This window comes from Balaenoptera borealis (genome assembly GCF_965194805.1).
Source record: "Balaenoptera borealis genome assembly, chromosome: 13".
Lineage (NCBI taxonomy): Eukaryota > Metazoa > Chordata > Mammalia > Artiodactyla > Balaenopteridae > Balaenoptera > Balaenoptera borealis.
In genome coordinates, this window is record NC_138870.1 from 2,110,728 (window position 1) to 2,132,077 (window position 21,350).

Below are 21,350 nucleotides of genomic sequence, written 5' to 3' on the forward strand. Positions count from 1 at the left end.
GTGTGAGCCCTCGGGGTCCCCCACCCTGCCTGGTCAACCCCGACCTCGTCCCTTCTTCTCCAGCCCTCTGGGGGCGGGGGGTAGGCTTGGCTCCGGGCGGTCAGCCCTGCCCCCCAGCCCGGGGTGTTGGGATCACAGGGTAGCTGCCAAGCCTGATGGGTCCTCTGGGGCCCTGCCCTGGCCGGGAGGGACCACAGCTGCTGGTGTGTTTTCCTGGGTGTACGTCAGTGTGTGTGATTGCGTGTGGGCCTGTGCGTGTGTGCATCTGTGTATATGTGTGTGTGTTATGTGTGTCCCTGCATGTTTGTGCGGGCTTGTACATGTGCACTGGTGGGTGTCCCTGCATGTAGACACTTGCTTCCTGTGTGTGTGCGTGTCTGTGTGCATCTCTGCATGTGTCTCGTGTGTGCTCATGCGCGAGTGCACACACCCGTACTCCCACCGTCCTGCAGAGTGAAGCTGTGGGCAGACACCTTCGGCGGGGACCTGTATGACACTGTCACCAAGTACTCGGGCTCCCTCCTGCTGCAGAAGGTCAGTGACCGCCCCCCCTCACCCTGGGGCTCCCAGGGCAGCTGGGCGTTAAGCTGTCCTGGTGGAGAAGCAGGATGTCTGAGTGTGAGGGCTCTTGGGGGCCATCGAATCCAATCCCCATTTCAGATAAGGAAACTGAGGCCCAGGGAAGGGAATGATTTGCCCAAGACACAGAGCAAGTCGGGGGGAGGGGGCAGTACGGTCGGGTGGCCAAGAGCATAGTGTCAGCTCAGGGGCCCGGGAGGCCCGGGCCTAGACGGGATCGGGGGAAGGGATGGCGGGGTGAGGAACAAAGGGGAGAAGGAGCAGGGGTCGGCAGGCTGGACACAGGCCTGCTGCCTGGGGGCGGAGAGAGCTCGGCGCGAAGACCCTCGGACGGAGAGCCGCCCACCCAGCGCTCAACCTGCCGCCACGTCTCCAGGCACTGGAGAGCCACCAGGGCCCGGCGAGTCCCGTCCGGCCCTGCCTGGCCCCTGGGCAGGAGCTGAGCTGCCTGTGCACGGGCTGACAGCCGGCTTCTCACTCGGCTCCCACGAGCTCCTGTCCCGCTGGTATCCCGACTCCCAGGCCAGTGCTGAGGACGGCGCTGCCGTCCTGCTGCGAGCCGCTGAGAATCCATATTCACCACCTAACCCCCACTGCAGCTTCAGCACCATTTTCTAAGTGCTGCGGAAAGGGGAGCCTCCGGCTTTGATGGCCGTGCTTGTCCCCTCCCCCAGGCTGGGGGCCGCTGTCCTGACCACAGGGCCGCAGCAGCAATGCCGGGTCCCCTCGCCACCCCACACCTGCTCCCCCCACCCTGTGGCCGTTCTGGGTAAAGCCTTGCTCGTGACGCATCTTACAGTCTGGGGAACTGCGTAACTCGTGCCCAGGTGGCACTCAGGACACACGGTGAGGGAGTGCCTCCTGGTGGCCCAGATGGCGACTCAGCGGCCCTCTTAATGCCCCCAGGCCCACTGGCCGAGAGTCAGGCAGCACCCACCCCTGCAGCGCATGGGGGGCACAGACACCACGAGCCCCACAGCGCCTGAGAGCAGCCCCTGCGCTGGCTGTGTGACCTCGGTCGAGTTCACGACCTCTCTGGGCCTCAGCCTCCCTCTGAAGGATGTGAATCAGAGGACATCTGATAAGCGGCGTCTCTTGTCGGTTGTTGGGGGAGGTTTTACGAGGACGGAGGGCCGTCCTGGCCCCAGTGTGAGTGCACCAGTGGGGAGGGCGGAGGCCGCTGGCAGCCGGGGGTGGACGTCCGGGTACAAGACGACAGGCGTGTGTCTCTCCACGTCCCCTGAACAGAAATACAAGGATGTGGAGCCCAGTCTGAAGATCAAGGAGGTGGATGGCTTGGAGCTGGTGAGGAAGTTCTCGGAGGACATGGAGACCATGCTCCGCAGGAAAGTGGCGGCCATCCAGGTGCTCAGGCCTGCGGGCTGGGGGTCTGCCCGCCCCGGACACGGAACCCCCTCTCTGAGCCCCCCTACACCACCTTCTCCTGCCTCGTAGCCCGTGAGCCACAAGACCCCTGTAAAGGAGGGGGTGGGGGGCAAGGGGAGAGAGGGAAGGGCTGGGCGGGCACTCTGCCTTAGGGAACAGCGTCCAGGGCTGGAGGGTCAACCCACGGTGTTAAGAAGGACCCTGCGTCAGGACCTCCGGTTCGGTGATGGGACGGAGCAGAGTGAGGGCGTAGGAGTCACGGGCTGAGTGAATGGTGGGGGGCGTGGAGGGTGGGAGCATAGCGGGGTGAGAGCGGGTGACGTGAACTCCCTCTCTCCTCCCCTTCCCTCCTCTCCTCCAACTCCCCCAGCCTCTCCCCTCCTGCCACACAGACCCCCCTTCGTGGCACCCAAGTGCTGCCCTGATGGGGGCCCAGGGCCCAGGCGTTTCGTCACTGCACATCCGCCTGGCTTGGCCTGGTAGAAACGGGACGTGTCACTTCCCTGGCATGAAGTGCTTCCCTGACCCCTGTGGGGACCTGGCCGGTGTAAACCAGCAGGTGCCGCGTGCCAGGAATTGGCCACCCCAGACCAGCGTTATCCCCGAAGGAACTCCTCTTGGGGGTCCAGGAGAACAAGGAGGGAGGAGGGAGGTCCGGGCTGGTGGACCCGCAGGGGAGGCCGAGGCCGCACACGGGATGGGCGAGGGTGGCCATGGTGGGGGGACAGGCTGCAGGCCCAGCGGTGTCCGCCCGTCTCGCCGCCTCCCCGCAGGCTGCCGGGGCCCCCTTTCCCACCTGTGACGATTTGCAGCCTCTTCTCTGCAGGCTTAGGGCAGGGGCTCTTGGCGTCAGGAAGCAATGAGGGATACCTGGGGACCGCCCACAGCAGGGGAGGCTGACCCTCCGGGAAGCCACACAGCAGTAACACCCGCCTCCTTCAGTCGGCTGGTCTGGGCGGAGTGCAGACACCGGGGCACAGGGATGCCCCCCTTTAGGTGCCGGCCCTCCTGGCGCCAGAGCACACGAGGTCCCGAGACACCTCCAGAGCCCAGGGCGCTGGGCTCCGGCGGCTCCAGGGGCACCGCGTCCTTCCCACGGCCTCAGCATGGAAAACCAACCCAGGGGGACTTGCTCTGTGGACCTTCTCCAAGCTTGAGGCCCTGCTCCCTGCTGGGGGTGCCCCCAGGGCCACAGCCACGGACCCTCCTATGAGGGTGCCTGTGGGGAAATTGCCTGCAGAGCGGCACTAAAATAATCTTTGCCGCGTGGAATTTCTTCATCACATCTCGGCACTGGGGGTCGGGAGTAGGGAAGCAAGGAGGGCCCTCCCTCCTTGTTGGGGATAATGCTGGTTCTGCCCAGTTTACAGGAGTATAAATAGAGACCCAGAGGGCAGCGGCTCCCCCTGGCAAAGCCAGGATAGGAGCTCCGGTCTCCTTTCCCCCACCCCCAGGTTTACTGAGGTATAATTGAGAATCAAAAGTTGTGTATACTAAGATGTACAACCTGATGACCCGATATACACATCCATTGTGAAATAGTCACCCCAACCAAGCCAAACACCTTATCCATCATTCACAAATGGTAATTGTATTAAGCATACAATGCATTAAGGATAAACGGTATTTTCCTCCCTCCCTTCCTTCTTCCCTCCCTCCCCACCCCTTTCTTTCTTTTTGTATGAGAGGTGAGAACACCCAAGAACTATCCTTTTAGCAAAGGTCAAGCACACCCTACAATATTGTCACCTAAGCCACCTTGCTGTACATCAGTTCTCCACAATTCACTCATCTTGCACAACTGAAACTCTGTACCCCTTGACCAGCACCCATTTCACCCTCCCTCAGACCCTGGCAACCACCATTCTACCCTCTGTTTCTAGGAGTTTGACTAGTTTAGATCCACACATAAGTAACTTTATGCAACATTTGCCTTTCTGCATCCAGCTGATTTCACTTGGCCTGATGTCGTCCAGGTTCATCCAGGTTGTCACAAATGGAGGAATTTCCATTTGGAAATAGCCCCAATGTCCACCAACTGATGAATAGATAAACAAAATGTGGGCTATCCATAAAATGGAATATTATTCAGAAATAAAAAGAAATGAATACATGTTAAGCATGTCTGATACATGTTAAAGTATGGATGAACCTTGAAAACATTGTGCCAAGTGAAAGACTCCAGATACAAAAGGTCAAATACTGGCTGATTCCACCTTTTGGCTGCTGAGTATGTACAGACTGAATACAGAGAGAGAGATAGATACACATACACACATTTTAATAGACTATTTTTTAAAGCAGTTTCAGGCTGACAGCAAAGTTGTGGAGAAAGTACAGAGTTCCCATTTACCCCCCGCCTCCACAAACACAGCCTTCCCAAAACTATCCACATGCAGGTTGTACAATTAACGAACCTACACTGACACGTCATTGTCACCCAGAGTCCGCAGTCTGCATGAGGGTTCACTCTTGGTGGTGTACGTTCCGGGGGTTTGGACAAATGTATCACAACGTGTCTCCATCATCAGAGATCATACAGAGTAGCTTCACTGCCCTAAGACATCCTGTTTGCCGGCTACTCATCCTTCCCTCCCCACAAACCCCTGGCAACCACTGACCTCTGTGCTGTGTCCCTAGCCTCACCTTCCCCACAAAGTCACGTGGCGGGAAGGACTCAGTGTGTCACCTTTCAGACTGGCTTCCTGTCCCTGTGACGTGCACCTGCCTTTGGGCTACTGTGACTAGTGCCGCTGTGCGCATTCGTGCGCGGGTGCTGGTCCGAGAGTCTGTCCCCAGCTCTCGCGGGTGGACCCCGGGACTGGACCTTATGGGGCCTCTGGCCTCCTTCCCCCGCTGACTCTCCCCTTCCCGTCCCCGGCCGCAGAATCTGGTCGAGGCTGCTGAGGAGGCCGACCTGAACCACGAATTCAACGAATCCCTGGTGGTGAGTCCTCCCGCTCCCACAGCCCTGGGAGGTACGGTGACTAATGTCCCAACGCCCCGGGGCTGGGGTCACCTGAGGATGGGACATGGGGTGGGATTTGCACAGGCCCGGCTCTATCTTTCAGTGTGCACAGGTTTGTACGAAGCTGTAGAGGTTTGATTCTGAACCACCGTGAGTATTTGAGGAGACATTTATGGCTGGCCGGAGGCCAGGCTGCAGGCCTTCTCTTCAGAGGGAACCCCCCCCCTGCAGGGACCCCCATTTTGGTCCCCCAGGAGCCCTCCCCCTCCTGCAAGATCTCGGGGTGCTGGCCAGGCTGCCTCCATCTGTCCCCCTCTCCCTGAATCTGTGTCCACCTGTCAGTCTCCAACGCTGGCTGCGTCCACACACGCCAAAGTGGGGACTGAAGCCGTAATCGAGACAGTTTACACCAAAACCCAGAAGAATCAACCATCCGATCCAATGTCTGGAGGGATATTTGCCCCGAATCAGTGATAGTGGCCGGAATCCTCCGCCAGTGTGGACATGGTGGTCAGTCTGTCCGATATCCATCACATGTGACGCTCTCTCTCTCCCCTTCCCCTCCCTGGGCCCTCTGCCCTCCCGTCTCCTCGGTGTCACCCTAGTTTGACTATTACAACTCCGACCTCATCAATGAGAAGGACGCAAGCGGCGCCTACGTGGAGCTGGGGGCCGAGTTCATCCTGGAGGCCAACGCGCACTTCAGCGGCCTGCTGGTGAACACGTCTCTGAGCAGCGTGCAGCTGCCCACCAATGTCTACAACAAAGGTGCCTGCCGGTCCCCAGCCCGCAGCCCCGCCCGGAGCAAACGGGGGTCCCCGGGGAGGGGGAGGGGGAGTGCGGGTGTGGACAGCAGTCGTGGGTGGCGTCGCTGCAGGCTGTGTGCACACGAGTGTGTGTGCGTGTGTGCACGCGTGTTCAGCGGGGGGAAGACTGATCTCGTTTCCCCTGCACTTCCTCCCATAATCTTACCCTTCAGACCCGGATATTTTGAATGGAATCTACATGTCCGAAGCCTTGAACCCTGTCTTTGTGGAGAACTTCCAGAGAGACCCGACGCTGACCTGGCAGTACTTTGGCAGCTCGACAGGGTTCTTCCGCATCTACCCAGGTGAGGCCGCTGGGAGACATCTCCACGGTCCTCGGGCCTCCGCCTCTGGGAACAAGGCGACGGAGGCACTGGAGATGGATCCTGGTCCAGAAGCACCTCCAACCCCACCTCCATCCCCTTCACAACCTGATAAGCACACTTTCAAGCTGATGAAGGAATGAACAAATGATGCCTCAGTAACCAGCCAATAAATGCCCACCTGGACTCTTGTCCTGTGAGAAGCATGTGGGAGGTGGAAAGGAGGGCAAAACAAGTCCGATCTTCAGAAGGCTGCATCCTCACTGGAGAAAGGGGGCAAAGTCACTCGTTCAATAGCAGAGAAGGAAGTGTCACAGGCTAGCGGCCAACCCAGCAAGCAGCGGGAAAACCTCCCTTGTCTACCAACGAACAGAAAATAGAAGCCCGTTCCACGGGGCCTCCAAGAGCTCTGCCTTCTTTTATTTCTCATTTAAAATAATTCACCACCACAGCTCATGCCCACTCTTCTTATTTTAGGCCCCTGTCCAGAAAGCCTTAATATTGCCCTGTTTTCTGAGATAGGAACCGGAAGGTGTTACTGGCCAGGGTTCTTGGCCTTCACCAGTCAATAGAAATTGATAAGAGGCCAGACAAGAAATTCAGGCAAGGCTTTACTGGGGCCCCTGCTGCAGCAGGGAGAGTGAGAACAAGCAACAGGTTCCCTTGCTCACTCCCTGGGGGGTATAGGGGCGGGGCGAGCTGGTTCCTTATATGGGGTGAGGGTAGGGGTGTGTCCAGGGGTCCGGCTGGAGGGGTGGCTTAGGTGTTTTGCCCACCCCTTTCTGGTGTTGAGTGCAGGGGGCATGCCCAGTACCCTGCTTTTGCTCCCGGCCCTTCAGAAGTGGCAGTTGGGTTTTTTTGGTCTTTTTGTATCATGTTGTCCATAATTCGCCCCAGCTCTGCAGGCACACGGTTATTTTTAGTCCCTCATAGTTTCTTTGTATTCTGTTGCTGGAGGAGATGTCTGTCCAGGTGCAAGCACTGCAGCAACGGGTCCCAGGTGCCAGGTCCCAGCCCGTCTCAAAGGGTCCTGAGGACAGCCATGTGTGTCCCCTGGGCCTCTCTTAGGAGGAGTACGAAGCGACCTCAGGGCTCACCGGTTCCCTCAGTGGTACCTCTTGTCTCTGCCCAAATCCACAACAAGCCATTTGGTTCTTTTTCTGTTCTCTGGAGTCTTGATGAACAAGTTCATCCCTCTTCCATGGAAAGCCCTTCAAATGCTTGAACACAAGGCCCATGTCCCTCAAGCCTTCCCCAGGGTGGAAATCCCGCCACCTCAGGGCTTCCAGAGCCGTCAGCTTGTGTGCAAACACAAAACTTGCCCATTTTTAAACGAGGTTGTCACTGTTGTTGCTGAGTCGCAGGAGTTCTCTATACATTCTGGATGTTTCCTCCCATTCTATGGGTTCCCTTTGCACTCTGTTGACTGTGTCCTTTGATACACAGAAGTTATTGCCTGTGCTTTCTGGTGTCAGGGTAGTGTTTTAGTTATTGTTTGCTTCTAAATATTTTTGTATTCCCCTGTGATTTCTTCTTTGATCTTTCAGTTATTTAACAGTGTGCTTTTAAAATTTCCAAATACATAGGGATTTTATATTTATCTTTTTATTATAAATTCCTAGTTCGGTTGCTTTGCAGTCAGAGGACACAGTGTATGTGGTACTGATTATATGAAATTAGCTGGGATTTAGTTTAATAGCCTAGTATGTCATCAAGTTTTGTAAATATTCTATGTGTGCTTGAGCAGAATATGTGTGCTTTAATTGTTGGATGAAAAATTCTGCTTACATCATTAGATCAGGCTTGTTAATCGTATTGTTTAGATTTTCTATGTCTTTGCTGATTTTATGTCTGCTTGACCCTTATTAGCCCTTATGACACTTTTTATTTTAAGTCTGTTTTGTCTGGTATTCATAGAGTGATACTAGTATGCTCTCAGTTGGTATTTGCCAGATATATATATATATATATATTTTACATCCTTTTACTTCCAATCTTCTATGTCATTTTGTTTTAGCTGTATCTCTTGAAAATAGCTTATAGCTTTTTAATTTTTATGCAAACTGACAACCTCTTTTACCGTTTCGCAAGTTAAGCACATTTCCATGTATGATGTTGATATATTCGGACATGCTATTATCTTATTTTTTAAATTTTTACTCGTCCCTCTAGTTTTATGTTTCCTTTTTTCTTCTTTTTTGTCTTTTTTAATGATTTATCTTTTTTGATAAATCTCCCCTACCCCCTTACTTCTCTTTTTTCTGTCAGTTTGGAACTTATTCCTCTTTTCCCATTCTTTTAGTAATTAGCCCTGCTATTTTATCAAGCATTTTTAACATGAGATATAACAATTAAAATAATATTTTCACCCTCCTTGCAGTCAAAAAAGACTTTAGAACTCTCCCACTTGCACCTCCGCCTCCCCACCCTGATTTATTTTCATCTAGTGTTTCCCTGTTTTTATCCCTGCAAATTAGATACTCTCACTGTTATTTGATACAAACATCCCTTGTTTGTGTTCCCAGGCGCTCTCTCTAGATTCTGGGAAAGCAAGACCATAGAAATGAACATCACTCCCACAAGACTGCTAGGCGAGCAAAGCTTTTTTATCGAAAGGAGAGCCGGTGCACCCGGGAGAAGGAGGGCAAGGGCTCCAGCTCCCTGCGGACTTCTAGGGAAGGGGTTAAAGGTCGTGTCGGGGAGGGGTGCAGGGGCCTGATCAGCTCGTGCGCAATTCTCGCAATTCTCGGATTGGTTGCCATCAAAGTGAAGTTTCGAGCCTCATCCGCCTGGTTTCAGCCAGTCTGGGGTCCGTGTGCCTGCGGTCAGCAGTTTTCATCGGTGGTGTCTGCCTCCTGCAGAAATGACTTAGGAACGTGCGCAGGCCTCTCTCTGGGTCTCTCAGGGAACTGGGGGTTCGGTGACTCTGCTAGGTGGGGGCTTATCGCCCGCTTTGTCCTTTGCAAACCACGTACTGACATCAGTGAAGCAGAGACAGAGCTCAGCGCCTACTCCTGTGGGGTCTCCGTTCACCGAGCGCTTTGCTTCACGGGGCCTGCGGACCCTCTTGCTCGAGGCCACCCCTCGGTCCTTTCCCACAATGGCCACGCTCTCGTCTGCCGTCTCAGCAGCGCCTGTCGTCCTGGGAGGACGCACCCCATGGCTCCTGCCTCGGCGGCCTCTCACCCACAGGGGCCCGTTTCTAACGCACGTGGTGGCCTTGGCTTGCGAGGCCCGACTTGGGAAAGCTTCCCTCAGGAGAGCTGACCTCTGTGTCTGCTCGGGGCTGAGGGCACCCCACCCGGGACCACCAAAGCCCTCTTCTAAGGTTTTGGTTCAGAGCCAAGCACTTCCGCCTCAGCTGCCCATCTCCGTTGCTGTACCGGGAGTCCGTGCAGACCCGCCGGGCACCGGGAGGGCCTGACCTTGAGGAGCTTAGTCTCGTAGCCAGATCACCTCCCCCCGCCCGCAGCTAACAGGAAGGGCGTGGGCACCAGCAGCGGATCCTGCCTGGAGGCAGGTGGGCTGCAGCTCGGAGCCCTGGCTCGCCCGCTCTGTCCGCGCTCTGCTGGGCGGCAATGACGCTAAATACAAGTCACACCCCTGGGCCTCCCCGTCTAGGTTGATGGGAAGTTTAGCCTCACCAATGACTCCCAGGAACCACATGGCTGGGTGGGGGGGCGGGGTCCTACCTATGAAATGAACCCGACCCTGGATCGGGGCCGCTGGGAGGTGAGTGTCCCTCCAAGAGCCGGCCTCCCTCCGTGCTGCAGCCTCAGTTCACAGGGGCTGACCTACTGCCCTGGGGGTCCTGGCCACGCGGGCCCCCACTCAGCACCCAGCCAGAAGCACTGGAGCAGCCTCTCCGAGCTAGCGAAAAAACCAGACTTTCTTTCCCCAGGCATCAAATGGACGCCTGATGAGAGCGGAGTCATCACCTTCGACTGCCGGAACCGCGGCTGGTAAGCGTCCCCGGGCCGAGGCCTCTGGGGCCCGCATCTTTCTGTAGCCTCGGGTTTTGCCTCGTTCTCCTCCAGGGCCTGCCCCGAGCCCATCCCAGGGCCGCAGGTGTGTAGAACTAATACAACACAGGAGAAGAAGGGTGTCCTTCTGCATCCCTCTCCCCCCACCCCGTCCCCCTACAGCTGCTCTGCTCCAGCCCTGACCACATCTGTCCTCCCCGCCCCAGACCTCCTCCCAGGGCTCTGAGCTGTCTTCGCACCAACTCTCAGCCAGGCTCTCCCCTCCTTCCTCACCCCCCCTCTGGCAGATCTGTAACCCAGTCTGAGGGGCCATCCAGCTCCCTCCCTTCCCACTGCCAGCACCCCGGGACCAGGGCTGGCCCGAAACAAAGAGGACAAGGGTCACCGTGAGCACTTGACCATTCGATGGGCACAGTCCCAACCACTGCACCCGAAGCGGCTTCAGAACGGAGTGGTTCCGGGCCTGAGAAACCCTGGGCGTTGACCTGAACTTTGAGCCAGAGTCTGAATGGAAATCAGGGAGACCCGGTCGGTTGGCGGTTTGGGCTCTGGCTCTCCCACCGTCGGCCTGTCCCTTCCTTTCTGCTAAAGGTACATACAAGCCGCCACGTCCCCGAAGGACATCGTGATCCTGGTGGACACGAGCGGCAGCATGAAGGGGCTGCGGACGACCATCGCCAAGTACACGGTCTCCACCATCCTGGACACGCTGGGGGACGACGACTTCGTGAACATCATCGCGGTAAACGCGCCTTCCCGCTCCAGAAGACCCGTCCTCTGCCTGCACCAGAATGACCTGTACTTACGGTCCCCTGGCGCTTCGTGCTGTGAAGGACCCTGTCCCCTGAAGCTGGGGCTCCCCACCCAAGACAGGCTTCCAGGGGTCCACAGTTTCTGAAATTACGTGGGAAACGCGTATGCCCATTTCTCGGAGTTGGTAGATTTACTCAGGTTCTCAGACGAGCCTGGGGTCCAGTCCAGATGCGGGGGTATCTGAGTAGATCCCTAACTCAGCCCCGCCCGTGTGCCCTTGCCGGGCGCCACCGAGGGAAGAGCCTCCTCCATCTGCAGGATGGGTGATCCCAGGGTCCTACTTCCTTCCTCCCCAAATCCAGGCAGGTCGGGAGGAGGGGCCAGCAGCCCCTGGTCCTGCTTTCACAGCGACTCTCCTGAGGGTCGCTCCACCTGCCCCCAAAAGGTGATGAAGTGGGGGGACAAACAGAAGGCAACGGGAGAGGAGAGTTAGGTAACTCCTGGTCTCCGTGAGCCCCAGGGATGGATGGCACCCAGCTGGCCTCCTGGGAAGATGCCAAGGGCCAGGATTTGAGGGAGAATGTTTAGAGTTAAGGCCCTACTGTTCCCTCCCCTCTACTCAGAGAAAATTGCCACAAACCTGGGGTCCCCCTAGATCATATTACACAGGGGCCCGGGTGACCCCATCCCGGCCCGCCGTGAGTTGCGAGCTCCGTCACGGGGCCCTGACTTTCCAAACTGATCTTGTGTGTTCTGCCCTCTGCAGTACAACGACTACATCCACTACATCGAGCCTTGTTTTAAAGGGATCCTGGTCCAGGCGGATCGGGACAACCGAGAGGTGAGTGTACCTGGCGTTGGGCCAGCACCTCCATCCAGTGGTGAGGGTGGCCTTGCAGCCGGCCACTCACACCCTCTCGGCTTATCCTGGGGGCATGTGAGAAACATCCGCTGCAGGGGTCCAGCCGTGAAAGTAGGGGATGGGTCCTGCAATCTTGTTCTGCTGGGCAAATAGCTCTGCGCAGCCTCTGAAAGTACGACCAAAGGGGAAGGTTCCCTGGTCCACTGACCAGCTGACCCTCCCCTGTCCTCTTACCCGGGACAGCACTTCAAACAGCTGGTGGACAAGCTGATGGTCAAAGGCGTGGGGGCCGTGGGCCGAGCCCTCAGTGAGGCCTTCCAGATCCTGCAGCAGGTACGGCAGCTGGCGGAGCAGGGGCGCCGGGGCGGTGAGGGGAGATGGGGAGTCATGGCCACGTCTTCCCCGCAGTTCCAAGAGGCCGGGCAAGGAAGCCTGTGCAACCAGGCCATCATGCTGATCACCGATGGGGCCGTGGAGGAGTACGAGCCAGTGCTGGAGAAATACAACTGGCCGGACCGCAAGGTTCCTCCCTGGGCGGGGGGCCGGGGGCCGGGGGAGCGCCTCCTTCTGCCGTGTCCATGCGCCCCACCCCGTGAGCCCCAGGATGATGTTCCCACATCAGGGTGACCCCAGAGGCCCCGAGCGAGGGCACGGTAGAGACGGAAGACTGCCGGCTGTGAGCCCCGCCGGGCAAGCCTCCACGCCGGGCGGGCATCCCCGCGAGCCTGGGCCCCGGGCCCTTCCTGACGCAAAGGGGTGAAAGTGCAGAATCCAGAGACCCGGCCCCAGATTCAGACGCAGACACGGTCAGGCCCCTCGCGGCCGGGACCTGCTGAGTCCGCCGCGTCTCGTCCACCAGGTCCGGGTCTTCACTTACCTGATCGGGAAGGAAGTAAGTTTTGCCGACCGCTTGAAGTGGATCGCGTGCAACAACAAAGGTGGGTGATGCCACGTGAGGCAGGGCGTCCGGCGGCCTCAGCTGAGCGCAGGTGGGAGGGCATCCCCGGACCCCGCAGGTGCTGAGCCGGGCCTCCCACAAAGGGGCCCAGAGCAAAGCTAACAGCATCCGCCCCCTTCCTGCTGAGACAAAGCAAGACCCATGTCGACTGCTCCCTGCGGAGCTCTCACCCTCATGACACCTCCCGCAGCGCGCCTGGAGGTGGTGACTCCAGTTCGGCTGTCTCTTCAAATAAGCCTTATCCAAACGGCCACACGGAAAACCATGTAGACATGGGCCCGACCTTTCAATGTCAGTCGTCTCTGATGTCCAGCCTCCGTTCCTGCGGCTGCAGATGAAGCCCGTGTGCTCTGTTTCTGCTCCAGACAAAAGGCAGAGGCCGTCATTTTCTTTAGATTAATGTTTTGTGTGTGGCAGCCCTCATCTGTCTCTGGCCAGAACCCAAGACCCGGGCCTCGAGGTGCCGACTCGGGCTCCTCGATCCCAGCAGGACGTCCGAGTGCCTGCTGGGGGCTGCTGACTCTCCCGGCCCTAGGGGGTCGACGTGGTCAGGAAGGCCTGGTCCAGTTGCGGTGGCGCACCCATGAGCATCCGTGACGGGACCATCTGCACCGCGCTGAGGGGCAGAGGGGCACAGGCCGCCCAGGGTGCGGGGCGGGGGAGAGCCCTCCCGCGTTTGGGGGGTCCAGGCGGGCCTCCTGAAGGACGGGGTTCTAAGGTGAGACAGAAAGAAGTGGTAGGAGTGAGTCAGATGCAGAGAGCGGGGAAGGGTGTTCTGGGCCGAGGGAAGAGCATGGTCAAAGGGTCCGAGACAAGAGGCACCCTGGGAATGAAAGCTGTCCCATTCCCCAGAGCTGGCGACAGTGTCCTGTGGGAGGTGACGAGCGGTCACGTGATAAATCGTCACAGCCTTGTAAGGCATTTGCTCTTTTAAATACCGCCTCGGCTGCAGCCCCCTCCCTGGTACCGAGGGACGACAGCAGTCAGGGAAATGAGGAGGTGGGGCTCTCAGAAAACAGACCCGCGACAGAGCTGCCTGCAGGCACCCCTGAGGACACCCCTGCGGGGAGTGAGGAGTGGCCTCGCGCCCTGAGTTGAGGCCCTGCTGCTCCTGGTACAGCGCTGGTACTTGGGCTGGGGGGGACCTCAAGGTTCTCCCAAGTCCAGGCAGGGCCAGGCCTTCGTGTCCCCGCAGCACCACTGGCCTCCGGCTGCCCCGGGAGAGGGCAGCCTTGGGAAAAGTGGTGCCTAGCGGCCCAGGGCAGCTCCGAGCCAGGGGCCCGGCCGAGAGCCGGCGGCGGCTGGGGGTGTGCAGGCCCTGCATCGACAGCCGTACGCCCCCGCCCCTCCACAGGCTACTACACGCAGATCTCCACGCTGGCGGACGCCCAGGAGAACGTGATGGAATACCTGCACGTGCTCAGCCGGCCCATGGTCATCAACCACGACCATGACGTCACCTGGACGGAAGCCTACATGGACAGCAAGGTGGGGCCCCCAGGGAGTGAGCGGTGACTCCTGGGTTGGGAGTGGGGTGGGCAGAGCACTTCCTGGGGAGACACTGGGGGAGCGACATCTTGGCCCGGGAGCCCCGGGAGCAGACGCCCCCCCAGGGCCGCCCCCGTGGACAGAGCCGTCTGCTCCAGACTCATCCCTCCCTTTTCCCATCATCCTCACCTGCTCTGGGAAGAAAGGGGACCAACCAGTGGTTCAGGACACTACAGCTTAACCGGCGGCCTCCCTCGGGGCCCGAGTTTCCAACAAGACCTCCTGTAGTTCTCCCCCACGCAGGACCAGACATGGAAGGTAGACAGTCAGCTGAGATGTCGGGGAAGGGAACCTTCCTGACACTCCTCAAACCCAACACAGACGCAGACCCCTGCTCCAGCAGCGTCGTAGCAGGCTGGGATTAAGAGAGATCTGGAGATAGTGGCTTCGATAGGAGAGAAGTGTGTTTCCCCCTCACGTAAAAGAAGCCTAGAAGTGGATGACGAGCCCCCTGGCCCCTTCCCGCTGCCCCCTGCCCCCTGCCATCCCTGGGGTCCACGTAGTCCAAGCGGCTAGTGGGGCTCAGGATGACTGCGGCTGAATTCTAGGCTTCAGGTGGAGGAAGGGAGGGGGGCACACCCCACCTTTAAGAGAAATGTTCAGGGAGTCTTACCTGACACTTAATCTGGCATCTCAGTGACCAGAACTTGTCCCCTGTTGACTCCTCGGCCTGTCCTCTTGCTGTCTGAGCCTTTGTTTCTGGGCTCATGCACAGATGGGCTGGTCCCACGGGTGCACCCTCATCCTTGGCATGGCCGAGACCAGAGGCCTGGGTGAGCGTGCTCAGGGGCTGGGCCGCATACTCGGGGGCTCTGGGACCCGCTCCGGCTTAGGGCTTCATTCGCTAAGTGACGTCAGCCCGGTCCCCTGTCCAGCCTCCCCCCTCCAGCCTTTCCCCCAGCTGTCTTCATGCAGAGAAAGGAAGCCTCCTTGGGGGATTTCTTCCTCCCCTTGGAAGGCGCCCCTGAGTTGTGGTTGAAGTGGTGACTTGGGTCCCCAGTCTGTGGGCACTGCCCTTCGCTCGTCGCCCCTGACAGCTCTCTACCCGCAGGCGCAGAGCCTGGCGCTGCTGACCACCGTGGCCATGCCTGTCTTCAGCAAGAAGAACGAGACAGTAAGTGGCTGCTCGTGAGCGGCTGCCCGGCTTCGAGCTCCGGCCGCTGCCTGGCGTCCTTAGACCTGCGGTTCTTGACGTGGCATCAGAGCCGCCTTGGGAGGGTTTAAGTTCAGGTTCCAGGCCCTGTGCCCAAGTAGCCACGTCGGAATCTCTGGGTCGGGAGGGGATGGGGCAGGGTCCGCCCTTCCCGAAGCTGCCCCGTGATTCTGTTCATCCAGCCTGGCGCTGATCCGCTGCTCTGGACTTGGGACCCTGGCTTGGGGATCAGGGCCAGAGGGGTCACCTGCCAGGCTTCCAGCAAGAGCGCACTGAACCTGCCAGTGTGGGCAGGCCCTGGCTTGTTCGTAGAGGCTCTGGTGGGGGAATGTGACAGCCGTCCAACCTCCACCTGGCCAGGGAATATCTCCTCGCGGGCCCTGGGTGTTTCAGGGCCCCCTAGATGAGGGGCCCTTGGGTCCCAGTACTTCAGTCTCTCCTATGAAAGTTCGTATTTCATTCAACTTCGTATTTCATTTGAATATTACAACTTAAATATTAATACTGCACATTAATCTTCCCAGCGGCTGAGATTACTCCTGGGGCCTCTTCTAGTGGGTTCTAGAATTTTGTTCCAGGGAGCTCTGCCTAAAATCTAACTGCAGAGGAAAGACCACCTTAGGTCCAAGTGGCTTCCTCTTCCGGGCTCTGGAAAGGCCGTGGGTTCAGTTTGGCCTCGTGCATGGGAAGCCTGGTCCCCCCTGAAGCTGGCATTTCCTTCCAGCGATCCCACGGCATCCTCCTGGGTGTGGTGGGCTCTGACGTGGCCCTGAGAGAGCTGATGAAGCTGGCGCCCCAGTACAAGGTGAGCCTGGATCAGGCCCCCAGGTAGGGTCACAGGCCCCCCGGGAGCCACCCCGCCGGGTTCCGGAGGCTCCCTGCAGGCAGTGCACCCAAGCCCACAGCTGGGACGGGGCCTGCGGCCCCCCTCACCCCCGCCCCGATGTCACAGCCCCGGACGGCCTATGCCCCCTCCCCAGATACCCCACCCCCCGGACATCCTCCCCCCATCCTGCCCCCCACATCCCCCTTCGCCAGACACCCCACCCCCAGACATCCCCCCATCCTGCCCCTGGACATCCCCCTCCCAGACACCCCACCCCCAGACATCCCCCCATCCTGCCCCCCACATCCCCCTTCGCCAGACACCCCACCCCCAGACATCCCCCCATCCTGCCCCCCACATCCCCCTTCGCCAGACACCCCACCCCCAGACATCCCCCTCCCAGACACCCCACCCCCAGACATCCCCCCATCCTGCCCCCCACATCCCACCCCCGGACATCCCGCCCTTAGAGACGTTTGGGCACAGAGCAGGGGAACCGAAACTTGGGCCCCTGGGACGCTTGGTCACAGCAGCTGCCACGTGCTCTGTGGCCTTCGGCACCTCTGTCCCGTCCTGGTCCTCCTGCCGGCCACGCAGCCCCATCCGGGGAGGAGCGAGGTTGTGTAATCAAAGCCCCAGAGCAGTGGCGGGAAGGACGCAGGTGGTGACGCGCGTTGTTATGATCACTGCCTACTGTAGCATCTGGAGCAGAATTCAGAGTGAGCGGCTGGAAGCTGCCCAGCTCGTTCACACTCGCGGCCGAGAAACGGGGCTGTGGGAGGTGGTCTTCCCGCCCGTGGCCCCGCCCCCTGCCTGGCCCCCGTCCTCCTGCACAAATACCCTCTGACCCCATCCATCCCTGTCTTCCTAGCTCGGGGTGCACGGCTATGCCTTTTTGAACACTAACAATGGCTACATCCTCTCGCATCCTGACCTTCGACCCCTGGTAGGTACCGATCCTATTTGCCTTGGGGGTCTTAACTGTATGCGATTTGAGGGTAGTTCATAAAGACAGTTAAAACAATGAACACGCATTCAGCTCCATTTAAGAACCCGACGGACTACAAGAAAAAAATTGTCATGGTCCCTGTTTTCACATTGTTTGTGATCTAGCAGGAGAGACAAGGCAGAAATACACGAACTGGTAGCAGCCAGTCTCCAAGGAGCCTGTCATGAGTGTGCAGTGTCCCTGCAGGACCCGTCCCCTTCCCCGCTGTCACCCCCTCAGTCGCCCCACGCTCCGTCTTGGAGTCTGACCGTGTGTCCCCAGATCGCCAGGGGCCGCCCGAAGGGTGTGAGTGCTGAGTTAACACTACAAATGGCAGGAGGCGTCTCCCAAGAGGTGGGGAGAGAGCTGAGGCTGCCCTGAGGTGGTCTCCCTGAGGATGTGTTCCCGAGGGCTCCTGCCCCCTTCCAGCTCCCTCCATCCCAAGGCGGGGCCTCATGGCATTTTCACCTGCGTCAGGTGAGCTGCCGAGGCCAGGAGAGAAAGCGGCAGCCTTTTATCTAGGGTTCTGCCTCCTGGGCCGGGGGGCTCCCCGAGGCCTCCATCCATGGCAGTAGTGGCCACACCTCCCAGTGTGGCTGTTGGGAAGCGGGGAGGGGAGTTGGGGTCCCAGCGGCATCGCGACCCTTCCCCTCCACCAGTCTCCTCTGGAGTCAAGGTTGGCACTGAGGACAGCAGCAATGAGGGCGCCTTTCCGAGCGCTCACCTGCCCAGGTGCCATGGAGAGACCAGCCTAAGCCACACTGCCATCCGTTCGGGTCAGACAGACGCTGAGTGACCAAAGGCACCGATTGAGCTATTTAAGGGAACGCCAGGGGTTCGGAGTTGAGAGAGATCAAGGAACACTGGAGACCACTCCTTCTTCCCAGTTCGGACTCTGCTGAGCAAGCACCTGAACCCATAATGGGTCACTGACCTATACCAGCGGGTCCGGGGTGGGGGCAGCCTCAGGGCCAAGAAAATGACTCATTAGGGAAAGAACAAAAATGTTGACCCTGGAGGTGACTTTTAGAATTAAGGGCCACCGGTCCGAAACCTGTCTGTCAGCATCTATGTACTGTGGATGAATGAATATAAGGTCTCAAGCAACCAACGCGTACTGTGGGCCCATCGCACACCTGACCTAATCATGCTCCGAGAACGCTATCAACAGACATTTATGGTCCAGTTAAGGAAACAGACTTACACAAATGAAACGATTAGAGGGCTACACCACGCAGAACATTATCCCATACAGCAAAGCCGACGCAATGGGATTCCTGCGGAGAGAGCGATCCGTTCATGACAGGGGTCGAGGAGAACGATAGTTGAGTTTAAAAAAGAAAAATAATAGAGGATACGCCCAGTAATAAATTACAAGAGGGGCCAGAGCCATACTTTTGGCCTGAAATCTTTCCATGTCAGTGCCCAAAATATGAGTAATGGAAGCGGAATTATGGTTTTCCTATGAGGAGCCCAGGATGACCTTTCAGGTATCCTCAGGGATTAGGAGATGGCAATGAACCAGGAGGGTCACTTCTTACTCAAAAGCAGCACAGCCTGTGAACAGGAGGGCAGGGCAGGGCTGTTTGTCATGAGAATAGACTTTCAACAGGCCAAGAATGGGAACATCATTCGACCACAGGCAAGAAACTGGAGACACTTTCTTGAGAAAAGAGGAAACCTGCTGAAGCAAAATACACAGTGATGGGGGACTTCAGCCATTCAAGCATCTGTGAGGGGCCTTGTCCTGCTAAATAGAGACCCTCTGCTTAATTCCTAATGACCCTGATGATAAACTATCCTCTTTCCTTTTTTGATCTATCACCAAATTAAACCTGGGGAATGCTGCATACCTAACAGCAGATGACTTGACGATATCTCTCTTGGTGTCAGAGAGAGAGAAGTCAGGGCCAGAAGATGATAATAACACTCAAAGAATGTTGATGAATGGTCCTGTCAAGCTGGATGGAGGGCTTTATTGGGCTCTGCGGAATCTGTCTGTCCTTGGCTCTGTCTTTCTCAAAAATTCTATCAACAAGGACTTCCCTGGTGGCGCAGTGGTTAAGAATCCGCCTGCCAGTGCAGGGGACACGGGTTCGATCCCTGGCCCGGGAAGATTCCACATGCCACAGAGGAACTAAGCCCGTGCACCACAACTACTGAGCCTGTGCTCTAGAGCCCGCGAGCCACAACTACTGAGCCCACATGCCACAACTACTGAAGCCCGTGTGCCTAGAGCCCGTGCTCCGCAACAAGAGAAACCACCGCAATGAGAAGCCTGTGCACCACAACAAAGAGTAGTTCCCGCTCACCGCAACTAGAGAAAGCCCGTGCACAGCAACAAAGACCCAACATAGCCAAAAATTTTTTAATAAATAAATAAATAAACTGCACACAAAAAATTCTATCAACAAGATGAAAACACAGAAGGAGATGCCACGAGGTCTGGAAGGTATGGCTAATACATGAAGGGAGAAAATTAGTATTCAGAGAGTATTCTTCTAAAACAATGGGCTGGAACTAAGAACATGAAATATATTAGGAATGCATGGAAAGTTGTACAAAATACTCGACGCTCAAGCATAAGATGGAAAAGCTGTGATTTAACAGTGCATCACAAGGAAGGTCAAGGGAATCTAACGGGCTGAAAACTCGGTTTGGCCTGTCGGGCGAGGTAGCTGTCCTGGATTAACAGAATCAGAGGCAGCGGTCAGAGCCGTACGATATTCTGGTCTGCACGGGTCACAGCGCACCCCACACTGGTCAGACCCCATCCGAAATAGCCATTGTCCCAGGTACTCTGCTTCGAGAGTGACATTGACAAAACAGAAGAGAATCAGAGGAAGCTGAGGCGTCTGCAAACTGGGAATGTTTAGCTTGGGGAGGTGACGTCTTAGCCGTGACGAGCATTCCCGAAAACCCTCAGGGTTGTCGGGCGGAAGCTCTCTGTGTAGCTCCAGGGAGAGGCCTAGGACCCACGGGTAAAGTCACAAGGAGGCAGATTTCAGCTCTGCATGAGGAAGAGCTTTCAAACAACGAGAGTCCAAAACTAGGACAAGCGTACTCACAACGGGAGCTCCTTGGTGTGTGAGATGCTCTCCCCGAGGCCGGGAGACCATCCGACTCAGATGTGGGCAAGGGCCGCTCTGCCTCGCGGGGAACGTGGCCCGGACGACCACGAGGAATCGCTGAGGTTCTCTGGGTTATGACTGCACCAGACAGGCTTTCTGGAAGGGCTGGGGCTTGTGTTAACCTCCTGTCTCTCCCCCTGACTGGCCCACTCAGTACAGAGAGGGGAAGAAACTGAAGCCCAAGCCCAACTACAACAGCGTGGACCTCTCGGAAGCAGAGTGGGAGGACCGGGCCGGCACCGTGAGTGGGCGGCCGGGAGGGGGTTGGTTGGCTGGACGGCGGGTCCCGGGGCCACAGGCGCTGAGCTCAGCCCGCTCCCTCAGCCCGAAGCAGAAGCAGTGCCTCTAATGGGCAGCCCTCCCACCGTCCACAGAGAGAACAGTCTCTTCCTCTGGGACTGAAGGAGCACACATCTGTGAGCCACAGAGTCTGGGTGTGAGGGCGTTGTAGGCTGGCCTGGGTGTGGGAAAGCTTGTGTCTCAGGGCTCGGCCACTGTGTTCCCTCGCCCATCAGCCCACTGGGAGCATCCTCTGAGTGAATTCCAGAATTCCAGCTAAAGGGAACCTGGCAGCAGGTCTGTATTCCCACCTGTACCCTGCTTGCAGGAGAAAGCGGAAAACGCTTGTCCCCAGGGGCCACCTCCAAGCCAGCGCTCGTTGCCTTCGTGATCCAGTGTGAGCCGAGATTCTATCATCTGTTCTATTACTAATTCTGTCCTCTTTCCCCCTGAAGCTGAGAACAGCCATGATCAACAGGGAGACAGGGTCTCTCTCCATGGACGTGAAGGTTCCGCTGGACAGAGGGGTAAGGCGCTCGAGGGAAAGACTGGGGTCTGCTCCCAGGAAGCGGCGTCATGGTTAACTGGGGTTGGCGGTGGTGACCAAGGACCTGGCTGAATTCGAGCTAAAGCCTTGAGAGCTTGCTGGAGCCTGGAGGGCCCTCGTGGGGGGCCCGGCCCAGCGGGCATCGGCCCCACGGAGCACCGGCCGGGGAGCTACCGCTCCCCAGGGCCTGGTTCCCGAGGCCGCAGAGCAAGGCAGCGGCCAGCCCAGCCCTTCGCAAGTCTTCCTTCTGCCCTACGCCG

The 21,350-nt window shown here is 57.9% G+C and overlaps 1 protein-coding gene across 1 annotated transcript in view; it reads left to right on the plus strand.

Annotated features, from left to right (window-relative positions):
• The first annotated feature begins 216 nt into the window (after positions 1-216).
• CACNA2D4 (calcium voltage-gated channel auxiliary subunit alpha2delta 4) overlaps positions 217-21,350 on the plus strand; it is an 87,558-nt gene continuing 66,424 nt past the window's right edge. The window contains 18 exon segments of the mRNA XM_082350488.1: positions 217-534; positions 1,828-1,944; positions 4,853-4,912; positions 5,539-5,701; positions 5,913-6,044; positions 9,964-10,024; positions 10,637-10,787; positions 11,565-11,639; positions 11,904-11,993; positions 12,069-12,182; positions 12,520-12,598; positions 13,973-14,106; positions 15,204-15,210; positions 15,213-15,280; positions 16,044-16,124; positions 17,017-17,091; positions 20,419-20,505; positions 20,999-21,070. Coding sequence (XP_082206614.1) covers positions 274-534; positions 1,828-1,944; positions 4,853-4,912; positions 5,539-5,701; positions 5,913-6,044; positions 9,964-10,024; positions 10,637-10,787; positions 11,565-11,639; positions 11,904-11,993; positions 12,069-12,182; positions 12,520-12,598; positions 13,973-14,106; positions 15,204-15,210; positions 15,213-15,280; positions 16,044-16,124; positions 17,017-17,091; positions 20,419-20,505; positions 20,999-21,070 — 1,827 coding nt within the window. The 5' untranslated portion in view covers positions 217-273.